This window comes from Lathamus discolor, chromosome 7 (assembly GCF_037157495.1).
Source record: "Lathamus discolor isolate bLatDis1 chromosome 7, bLatDis1.hap1, whole genome shotgun sequence".
Taxonomy (NCBI): Eukaryota; Metazoa; Chordata; class Aves; order Psittaciformes; family Psittacidae; genus Lathamus; species Lathamus discolor.
The window spans coordinates 19359808-19371157 of record NC_088890.1 but is presented as its reverse complement, the minus strand read 5'-3'; the positions used below and the strand labels follow the sequence as shown (position 1 = coordinate 19371157).

At 60.0% G+C, this 11350-nt stretch overlaps 1 protein-coding gene across 1 annotated transcript; it reads right to left on the bottom strand.

Annotated features, from left to right (window-relative positions):
• Positions 1-5912: 5912 nt before the first annotated feature.
• On the bottom strand, positions 5913-11297 carry WDR6 (WD repeat domain 6). The gene is made up of 6 exons (XM_065687487.1): positions 11189-11297; positions 8700-11118; positions 7790-7885; positions 7482-7598; positions 7184-7302; positions 5913-7069 (listed from the first exon to the last, which is right to left on the bottom strand). Exons 1-6 carry the CDS (start codon positions 11253-11255, stop codon positions 6579-6581), a joined length of 3309 nt encoding a protein of 1102 aa, XP_065543559.1. The 5' UTR covers positions 11256-11297; the 3' UTR covers positions 5913-6578.
• Between the last annotated feature and the right edge of the window lie 53 nt (positions 11298-11350).

Here is an 11350-nt window from a genome sequence, read left to right as displayed (position 1 = left end):
TGCCAGGATTTTACCACCCTCATTGTAAAGAATTTCTCCCTCACATCCAGCCTCAATCTTCCCTCTTTTAGCTTAAAAGCATTACCCCTCATGCTATCGCAACAGGCCCTGCTAAAAATGTCTCTCCCCATTTTTCTTGCAGACCCCCTTTGAAGAAGTGAAAGGCTGCAATAAGGGCTCCTCGGAGTCTTGTCTTCTCCAGGCTCAAGAAACCCAAGCCTCTCAGCCTTTCCTCAGAGGAGAGGTGCTCCATCCCTCTGATGGTTTCTGTGGCCCTCCTCTGGACCCTCTCCAACAGGTCCATGTCTTTCCTGCCTGCTAGGCAGGGCTCCAGAGGGCTCCAGAGCTGGATGCAGGGGGGTCTCACCACAGCGGAGTAGAGGGGAAGAACGCCCTCCCTCCCTCCACCTGCTGCCCACTCTGCTTTGGATGCGGCCCGGGACACGGTTGATTTTTGGCCTGCAAGCGCGCACTGCTGGGTCACGCTGAGTTTTTAGCCAGCACCCCAAGTCCTTCCCCTCAGGGCTGCAGTTACCGAGAAACAGATGTTAAAACACTCACCTCAAGCAATAATCTACGTCTGTCTTCCCAACCATCTCTTTCTTCACCGAGGCCTACCGATTTACAAAATAACTTCGGGCCCTCTGCGCAACAAGAATAAATCAACGTGGTTCCACCCTTCTGAATGTGCTCCCCTTTGTAACTCTCATGAGCGACACAGCAACAAAGTCAGAAGGCCCATTCTTCGTATTCCCCTCGCGCCCCCCCCACCACAGGGGCCTCCAACAGAAATGTTACAGCCTTGCGTCCTAAGAAAAACAAACGGCAGCAGCAGCTTTCCTTGATATGCTCAAATATAGATGGCAGCGAAACAGCGTTTGTTTCATTAGAAGCTCAGCACCACTACCCCGCATCTGCCAAGAAATTGGCTAGAATATCCAGAGCAATTGCTTTGGTGGCCTGCGGGTGGTTGTTGGGGTTTTTGCGGTGTGGGGCTTTTGGTTGGTTGGTTTGTTGTCTTCCTTGCTTCGGGGCCTGTTTGCTTTTCTTTTGTGTTTTGTTTTTTTTTTGGGGGGGGGGGTGTTTTCACTTTGAAATTAATGACATTAAGAAGAAAAAACCCCACAATATTTTGGATCAAAAACCGTGTGGGTGTATGTGACTGATACGAATAGTCAATAGTTTTAACAAGAACATCAGAAACACTGAAAACAATTAAGTATCAGATATATGCCTGAAAGGATCCAGCAGAGCTGAGCGGTGCCAGGGAACAAAGACCTCGGTTCACAGCGACGCTGTGCACAGCCACGGCCCTTTGGCCAGCTCCACTCGAGCACCGCTGCTCGGAGTGCTTCGCAGCTCACCGCGCAAGCCCCCTGAAGAGCACGACCTGCTCCGACCATGCCCACACCTCGCGTCTTCCCAATCACAGCGGTCAAGAAGAGGGGGACAAAGTGCTGGCGCCGAGTTCTCTTTTGCGCCCTCGGTACCTTCTTCCCTTCCTCACTGCCTCGATACCTCCTTCCCTTCCTTAAAAGCCTCTCAGGGTTCGTGGAGTATCAGTGCCTGAAGTTGAAGGGTTTCGTGGAGCAGCACGTGCTGTTGCGGTACTACCCCTATCTGGATGTGCTTCTGCGTGAGCCTCGTGTGCAGCAGCTTATTGTGACAAGCAGGAAGCAGAATGGCTGCAAACAGGCCTGTTCTCTTGTTTTCCATTTGTTTTTATATAAAATAGGGGGTTTTGATCCAAATTCCTTCCTTCTCTTATTTTTCTTTGGTCTGATTTGAGCTTGGGGCAGACCCAATGATGCAGTTTGTTCGGGTTGGGTAAACGCTCGTGTTCTTCTCTGATGTTCTTCTTCCTTCCAGTGATGGAGGGGAATCTGCAGTCCATGGTTGATGTCAGCAAGCTTCTCTGAATGTACAGTGAGTAAACTTGTGGCTCTGCGGTACCCCCATTTCACAGACATCATTCTCTTCTTTCCATGCAACAGCATGTGAGCTCCCCACTGTGCTCTGCTGCAGGCTGGAGGCCAGGGGAGCTGCTGCAGCACCGTGCATGTGGTGACCTGCAAGGATGAATTCCAGCAGCAGCAGCTGGATCTGCTCCGCAGGATTCTAGCTCCAGGACCTCACACAACTTTGCAGATGAGGAACCTCCCACCCTCCTCACTGTCAGCCCCAGCATCCCTGTGCTCAGCCAGCCTCCTTCAGTCCCTGCACTAGATGAGCTTTAAGGTCCCTTCCAATCCAAATCACTCCATGACACAGACACAGCTGGAACAGGGCTGACTTTAGCCCAGTTCAATACTGCATTTTGGTTGAGCTTCAGAGTGTCTGACCCCTGCCCTAGCCTCTCTCTCTCAGAAATACCTCACCTGTGGGCTAGTGAAAGTGACAAACCCCGCATCACCCACTGGGGCAGACCAGTATCTCCAGCAAGTTTGTGTGTAGCAAGGTGCCTGCTGTGTTGCGAAGGCTGCCTGTGCTCTACTCACCCCATTGGCACACAGGCAGCCACACTGATTGAGCTGATGAGCACGGAGAGTTCTGTGCAGTCCCTTTAGTCTGCTTTTTGTGGCCTCAGGGCTGTTTGCAGAGGACTGGAGCTGCTCAACCCCAGTCTCAGTGTCCTCCAGCAGTGCTGCTTCTGTCGCCCTCAGTGCTGCCAGGAGGAAAGGCAGCAGCAGGAGCTGGGTGCTGCAGTGGTGCAGGGTGGAGGGTTGTATCTACCCTGGGGTGAGCTGTGTCTGTGAGAGCTTGTGTTCCTCCCAGGCTCCAAAAGCACCAGATGCACAAAGCCTCTGTGATGAAGTACAGGGAGCTTGCACAAGGTGAGGGTTTGCTCTGCAGCTCCACCATGGAGGTTATATTCCCCATTTTCAAGAAGATGGGGGTTATATTTCCCTTTTTCCAGTCGTTGGGAACTTCACCTGACTGCCAGGATTTTTCAAATATGATGGCCAGTGGCTTAGCAACTTCATTCGCCAGCTCCTTCAGGACCCGCGGATGGATTCCATCAGGTCCCATGGACTTGTGCACGTTCAGATTTTGAAGATGGTCTCGAACCAGATCCTCTCCTACAGTGGGCCCAAGGTCTTCATTCTCACAGTCTCTGCGTCTACCTTCTAAGAACTGGGTGGTGCAGTCAGAGCCTTTGCCAGTGAAGACCGAGGCGAAGAAGTCATTCAGAACCTCAGCCTTCTCCAAATCCTGTGTAGCCAGTTCTCCCGAAAGCTTCCTCAGGGGGCCTATGTTGTCCCTAGTCTGTTTTTTGTTTGCTATATACCTGTAGAATCCCTTCCTATTACCCTTAACATCCCTGGCTAGGTTTAATTCTAACTGGGCCTTAGCCTTCCTAACCTGGTCCCTAGCTTCCCGGACAACATCCCTGTACTCTACCCAGGCCGCCTGTCCTTGCTTCTATTTTTTATAAGCCTCTTTTTTCCTTTGAATTTTCCTCAGCAGCTCCTTATCCATCCAAGGAGGTCTCCTGGCCCTCCTGCTGCACTTCCTTCTCGTTGGGATGCAGCAGTCCTGAGCCTGTAGCAGGTGATCCTTGAATATCAACCAACAGTCTTGGGCCCCCCTGCCCTCCAGGGCTATATCCCATGGAACCTTACTAAGCAGGCTCCTGAAGAGGCCAAAGTCTGCTCTCTTGAAGTCCAGGGCAGTGAGCTTGCTGCACGCTCTTCTCACTGTCCTGGGGATCTCAAATTCGACCATCTCGTGATCGCTGCATCCAAGGCTGCCCTGGAGTACCACATTATCAACGAGCCCTTCCCTGTTGGTGAGCACAAGGTCAAGCATGGCACCTCTCCTTGTCAGCTCCTCTATTACTTGCAGAAGGAAGTTGTCTTCCACACAATCGAGGAACCTCCTGGATTGCTTGTGCCGTGCAGTGCCATCGTTCCAACAGATGTCAGGGTGGTTGAAATCCCCCATGAGAACAAGGGCCTGCGAGCGTGAGGCTTTTCCTATCTGTCTGTAGAGTGCTTCATCCACAGGTTCTCCTTGATCAGGCGGCCTGTAACAGATTCCCACAGTAATGTCTCCCACAGCTGTTCTCCCTTTAACCCTGACCCACAAACTCTCTGTAAACTGCTCACCTGCCCCCAGACAGAGTTCCATACTCTCCAGCCTATCCCTAACATAAAGGGCAACTCCCCCTCCCCGCCTGCCAGGCCTGTCCTTTCTAAAGAGCCTGTAACCTTCCATTCCAACACTGCAGTCATAGGAGCCATCCCACCATGTTTCTGTGATGCCTATTATATCATACCCCCGTAGATGTGCACACATCTCTAATTCCTCTTGTTTGTTCCCCATGCTACGAGCGTTTGTATAGAGGCATCTGAGACGAGCTCCAATTGAAGCCGGCTCATTGGCTGGAGCAGCTGGAATATATCTACATTGTTCTGAGCATTTATTATAGGTGCTGGCAACTGACTGGGTGTGTTGGGATGGAATGCTGCCCCCCTCCCCCAACACATCTAGTTTAAAGCCTCCTTGACCAGTCTGGCAAGCCTCCTACCAAAACTGCTCTTCCCCTTTACCAGAGCAGCTCCACCAGCGCCCAGTAGACCTGGCCTACGAACTTCAGTCCTATGTTCAAGACACCCAAACCCCTGACTATGACACCACCCTTTTAACCATTTATTAACCTGGCCAATCCTCCTAGCTTTTTCTTGGTCCTCCCCTGTGTCCTGGAGAATTGACAAAAAGACTATCTGAGCACCAGAGCCCCTAACCACCTCTCCCAGGGCTCTGTAGTCTTCCTTTATGGTCCCCAGTCTACTACTATCTATATCCCTAGCACCCACATGGATCACCAGGAGCGGGTAATAGTCCGTGGAACTTACCAGAGCAGGCAGCCTCTCTGTAACACCCCTGATCCGTGCCCCTGGTAGGCAGCACACCTCCCTCGAGACGGGGTCAGGCCGACAGACGAGTGCTTCCGTCCCTTTCAAAGTAGAGTCCCCTATTACTATGACCCGCCGCTTTTTTTTTTTGCAGCGCCAGTAGAGATCTTAACCCGTGCATAATCCGGCTGTTTGTGGTGCAAACAGCCTAGGGCAAGGCTACCTGCTGGCCAGGTGCTGCCTACTGGTGAGCAATGCAGGGGCAATGCCAAGGGGAGACTGCAGCACCCCTGGGGCTGCTCCTGCTGTGCTTGGGGTGGGGAAGGGCTGCCAAGGCCAGCCAGACCCCACCAAATCAGCAGAAACTCTGTCTTGCAGGTATGCAAGCTCCTGATGCAGCTCAGCATGGATTTCAGCTCCTACTACAACTGGGTGCACGCCTTGGGGGTGAGTTGGACGTCCCAGCCCTAAAGTCCTGGGGCTGCATTACATGTGTACAGCAGCCACATGGGAAATAGGCTTTGGGGTGCCTGTAGCACAATGCAGCCCTGCACCAGCCCCTCAAGGATCTGTACACAGGGTAGAGAAGCAGCAGTGTCTCCAGGGCCAGCCTGTTGAAGGGCCATACAGCCACCAGCCCCAAGTCACTGCTTTCGTCCCCACGAGCTGTTCCCTCATCTCTTCGAGCAGATGTTTGCCTGTCCCCAGCTCTTGGCAGCAGTGCAGGACGTGTTCCACAGCGCAGTGGGCACCCTGCACCTCCTGCCCCTCAGCCAAATCTGAGACACCCCTCCAGAGCCATGTCACAGTGTGACAGGCACCAGGACACCCCACCACGAGGGGAAGGACAAGGGCACATCCTCCCCAGAAGGGTGAGGGGCTGCCCCACTGTCAGAGGGGTGAGGACATGAAGTTTGGGTGTTTGGCTGCATGCACCTGGTGCGCCATGTCCAACCAGCAGAAGGGAGGATGCTGGAGTGCCCGGCAAGCCAGACTGGGGCGTACTGGGAGAAGCAGCACCAGGGACCACACACCACAAAGCCAGGCACCAACTGTGCTTCCTTCCAAGCTGTTTATTGAAGGCTGCTTCTTGCTGGCAGGGAGCTCCTGAGGCTCACAGCTCCTGTTGAACCCTGGGCCAGGCCCCAACACCAGGGTCCAATACATCTGTTGCTGGACAAATACTTGTGTGTGTGCCTGACTCTTAACAGGGCACCGTGGCCCATGTGGGGCTTCAAAGAATCTGTCCCTACTTGTGTCACTACAGTCCCCAGCACTGCAGGGGCAGGGCTGCTCCACAGGGCCATATCTCAGAGACCACAAGCTGCAGCCTGCTATGTGCTGCACCATTGCCTAGTCTTGACCTCCTGCTGCCCTCAAGCACCCTATTGAGCATGTTCCGCTATGGGATTAGGGCTGGAAAGCCTGGACATGGGTTCCTCTCATCTTGGGGAAGAGGAACTCCTCCTGGGCAGCGTGGGCTGTGGACCCCACTCCTCCTTTATTGCACCTGGGGAGGTGCAGCTTGTCCAGGAGGGGTCACCTCTGCTTTCCCCCCTGAGATCACCAGCCTTGAGCACTGCAGGTGTGGCTGCACTGGCCCCAAGGAGCCAAGCATGCCTGTGCCCTCAAGGGCACATGAGCATGGAGGGTGGCACAGAGGCTGCGGCAGTGGGCACAGCACAGGTGCAGGAAACCAACTGGCCCACGCTTACCCTGCTACTGGGGAGGCTCTGATGGAGGGGGCTCAGGGGGGATTGTACCACGCAGCATCTCCAGCCCCACCCCACAGAGCACACAATAGAACCACCGCTCCCCACCGGCCTCCGCCCCCTCCCAGCAGTCCAGCTCGGCCAGGTCAGGCACATGGAAGAAGGTTGTGCTGAGCTCTTCCAGCCCGCCCGGGCCGCGCCGCCACAGAGTCAGGCGCTGGTCCACCGAGGCAGAGAGCAGCAGGTCTGGCCGCAGCACCCGGATCCCCATCACATGTGCAGCATGGGCACAGGGCTGGGCCACCCGCTCCAGAATGCGCAGGCAGGTCCCCGCCATGGGGTTGTCCCCATCTAGGGTGACCTCCAGCAGGCAGACGTGGATGGAGCCATCGTCGCTGCCACTGGCCACCAGGTACTGTCCCTCCGGTGTCTCATAGATGTGCAGGCTGTTCACGCCACAGCTATGGGCCATCACAGTGAGCAGTGGGGCTCCCAGCGCTGGAGAAACAGGGTCCGTAGGACAGTGATGCTCACCTTGGTCACAGGGAGCAGGGGAGCCACCAGTGTGGCATCTACAGGAGGCAGAGCGGAGCCACTGGCCACTGCACTCACCCAAGGGCTTCACCTCTCCATTTGCTTCGTTCAGGGTATCCACGGCATCCGCGATGGGGCTCGTGATGTCCCAGAAGGCGATGCCGCCGTCAGTGGCTGCGCTGCACAGGAGGTGCCTCCTGGAAGAGAGGTGTTGGGGAGCCTCTGGCCACAGCCCTGAGGGTCCCCCCTGAGATCTAGGGAAGCAGAGCAGCTGCAACAGGCTGATGTCACCCTTCCCTCCACCCGCTGCCACCCTACAAGGGCCAGCACTTCTACCCAGAGCCCCATGGGCTGCAGCGCAGCGTTCCAGGTTCACCTCTCCCCTCCTGCCCGTGTGTGCAGGAACGCCTCCACCTTCAGCACGCAGCGCTGGTGGTGAAACGACTCCGCCACCAGCACCAGCTTCCGGGCGGCCTCCAGCAGCCTGAAGACCCTGCAATGGAACAGAGGAGAGTTGGATGCGTGAGAAGGGGGCTCCCTGCACCTCTGCCTCCACTGCCTACTGTGCATTGTCCTGCTCCTGGCTCAGCGCAGGCCACATCTGTGGCAGCAGCCTCCCCTGTAGAGCCTGCTCCTCTCTGGTCATCAGCCCCAGCTCTGCTCTCCCTCATGACAGCTCCTCACCGGACCGATCCATCACTGCAGGCGGCAGCCAGGAACTTCCAGGGAGTCGGCATCTGCTTGGTGCTGGTCCCAGGTATGACCGAGAGGGACATATACCTGCAGGAAACACACAATGCTCACCAACAACTCAGTGTCCTCAACATAAAAAGGACATGGAACTGCTGGAGCAAGTCCAGAGGAGGCCACGAGGATGATCAGGGACTGGAGCACCTCCCGTATGAAGACAGGCTGAGGAAGTTGGGGCTGTTCAGCCTGGAGAAGAGAAGGCTGCGTGGAGACCTCATAGCAGCCTTCCAGTATCTGAAGGGGGCCTATAGGGATGCTGGGGAGGGACTCTTCATCAGGGACTGTAGTGACAGGACAAGGGGTAACGGGTTAAAACTTAAACAGGGGAAGTTTAGATTGGATCTAAGGAAGAAATTCTTTCCTGTTAGGGTGGTGAGGCAGTGGAATGGGTTGCCCAGGGAGGTTGTGAGTGCTCCATCCCTGGCGGTGTTCAAGGCCAGGTTGGACAAAGACTTGGGTGGGATGGTTTAGTGTGAGGTGTCCCTGTCCATTACAGGGGGGTTGGAACTGGATGATCTTGAGGTCCTTTCCAACCCTAACTATTCTGTGATTCTATGATGCCTGTGGCCTAGGGTACAGGAGGCCCAACTGAGCAGCCCAAGCCTAGCACAGGACACAGCTCCGAGCACTCAGGGGCGGTACAAGGAAAGACCAAGGCTTTCTCTAACCCCTAAAGCCCCTCAAGGCTCAGCCACTGGACACAGGACACCAGGGATGAGCACATGAAGCCACACCATGTCCTTCTGCCCCAGCTGAGCCCGCAGCCACACAGAGCAGGTATTCCCAGCACCCTCCTGGACCATGGTCACCGCTAACCCCACCTCGAGCAGGCCCTGAGCATCACCTTGTCTCCGGGTCCATCTTGACGATCTTGTGCCTGTTCTTCTTCCGCTCCCAGTGCTCGTCCAGCCGGTGGGAAGCCACGTGGATGACCCGGCAGCCGACAGCACCTTCGGAGGCTGGGTCCGCGGCACACAGCAGCCGGTAGCACTCGATCTGCGCCCGGCCCCCCGCAGAGAAGAGCAGGGTGGACAAACCCTCATCCCCAAAGCCCTCCTCACCAGGTCCCACGGGACCAGCCAGCACCAGTGCCCTCACACTGGAAACATGGTCACTGAGCCGGGTGAGGGGCACAGCAGCCTGGAAGCGCTCACCGAGCACCAGAACGCAGGCCGTGGTGTCCTCGCTGCCCGTGACAAAGACATTGACGGCAGCACGGCCGGGCACCTCCACCGCGCCGAGGCGGCGCACGCAGGTGATCTCCCGGCCGTGCAGCGATGGCAGCAGCACCTGCTGCTCACGGGGCTCAACCCTGCGCTGGTACAGCAGCACATCCCCACACTTGATGAAAGCAACAACGTCGGCCTCGGGGCTGCTGCAGTAGCTCCAGGAGCGGTGCCCCCCACCGCAGGGGATGCAGTGGAGGTTCTCACCCATCCGGCTGCTCCACACCACGAAGTTGTCAGCGTGAAAGCCCAGAACCCGCAGGTCCCCGTCTGCGGTGAAGCGCAGCTCCTCAATCCACTGCAGCCCTTTGCAGGGCCTGTGCTTCCGCAGTACCTCCAGCTGCTGGTTCTGCACACGCAGCTGCCGGTACACCCCGTCCCGGCCCGTGCTGTAAATGTAGCCCCCGTGGCAGGTCACTGAGGTAACCCCGGTCTTCCCGTGAAGCCCAAAGAGCACCGACAGCGGGGCCTCGAGGGGAAGAGCTTCTTTGTGTGACAAGCAAGACAGCTCCACCCCGCTGCTGGTATCCCCATGGACCGGGTTGGTGGCATCCTCGACAGCCGGGTCAGTGCTGCCACCGGCAATGCTGGCGCCTTCCACAGCCTGTCCTGAGGACCTGCTGCACGGGAAGAGGAGGAGGGACCCCCGGCGGTCCCCACAGAGCAGGAGCCCTCCCTGCGGCAGGAACGCTGCACAGGTATGCCAGCGCTGCTTGCAGAGCGGCAGCAGGTACCGCCCCACGACCTGCGCCCGGGGCGCCCGCCCGGGCCGGTGGGTGACATCCAGCCACAGCATCTCCCCGTCGGGCCCGGAGGCCAGCAGGGAGGAGGCACCGGGGGGCAGCCCCGGGCGAGGGGCCCAGCCCAGCCCGCGCGCGGCCCCCTCGAACAGCCTCAGCTCGGTGGTGCCCCCGGGGCAGCTCAGGGCGAAGAGCAGGAGCCGCCCGTCGGCACCGGCCAGGGCACAGAGCGCGTCCTCCGCACCGGGCAGCGGGGCGGCCGCCAGCAGCGCGCGGGGCCCGCCGGCAGCGGGGGGCAGCACCGGAGCCCAGCGCCCCGCCGTGGCCTCGTAGGCCGCCAGCCCGCCCGCCTCGCCCAGCACCAGCACCCGCCGCGGCCCCGCCAGCACCACAGCCCGCGGCCGCAGCGGGGCCCCCAGCGCCGCCACCGGAGCCGCGGCCGCCCGCCGGGGCCGCCAGAGCCGGACGCCGCCGTCGTCGCCGCCCGTGGCGAGGCAGCCGCCGGCGGGACGCAGCGCCACGGCGCGCAGCGCCCCCCGGTGGCCGCGCCGGTCCCGACACACGCTGCCGCCGCCGTCCCACTCCAGGCAGGCGCCGTCCTCGCCGGCGCTGACCGGGCACTGACCCCGCAGCGCCACGGCGGCCACCCGCGCGCCGTGCCCGTAGCACACGAGCAGGCAGGAGCCGTCCCCGGCCCCAGCCCCGCCGCCCAGGTCTCCCACAGCCCAGAGCCGCACGCTGCGGTCCTCGGAGGCGGAAGCGAGCAGCCCCCGCGGTGCCGAGTAGCGGAGCGCCAGCACCGTGCCGCGGTGCCCGCACAGCCGCCGCTGCGGGGCCTGGGCCGCCGCCACCCGCCACACCACCACGGCGCCCGTCGCCGTCCCGGCCGCCAGCGCCAGCCGCGCCCAGCCCGTGCCCGCCAGCACGGCGCAGCGCAGCGCCCCGGCCCCGCCGCAACTCGCCCGCCGCAGCCAGCGCCCGCCGCCCCGCCACTCGTACAGCGCCACGGCCCCGCAGCCCAGCGCCAGCGCCAGCCGCCCGCCCGGCGCCCACCGCGCCTCCCACACCCGCGCCCGCAGCTGCCGCGCCCCGCCGCCGCCGCACACGGCCAGGCGCGCCCCGCCGGCCCGCACGGCCAGCACCGCCAGCCAGCGCCCGCCGAACACCGCCACCCGCCCCGCCGCCGCGCCGGCGCCGCGCTCCGGCCTCAGCCCCAGCACGCTGGCCTCACGCAGCACGCTCCGTCGCGCCGCCGTCCCTCCGCACAGCCGGAACGCCACCACCTCCGGGCCCGTGCCTGCGGGACACCGCGTCAGCCCCCGCTGCCCCCGCCGCCGCCCGCAGCCCCAGCGGGCCCCGGGGCTCACCCGCCAGCAGCACATCCCCCGCGAACTCCAGCGCCGTCACCGGCGCCACCAGCGACACCGACTCCATGTTGGCTCCGACGGCTCCGCTCCGCCCCGCTGATTGGCAGGGACCGCATCCACTGCCACCGCGCCCGCCGCTCATTGGCCGGATCCCCCGCAGCC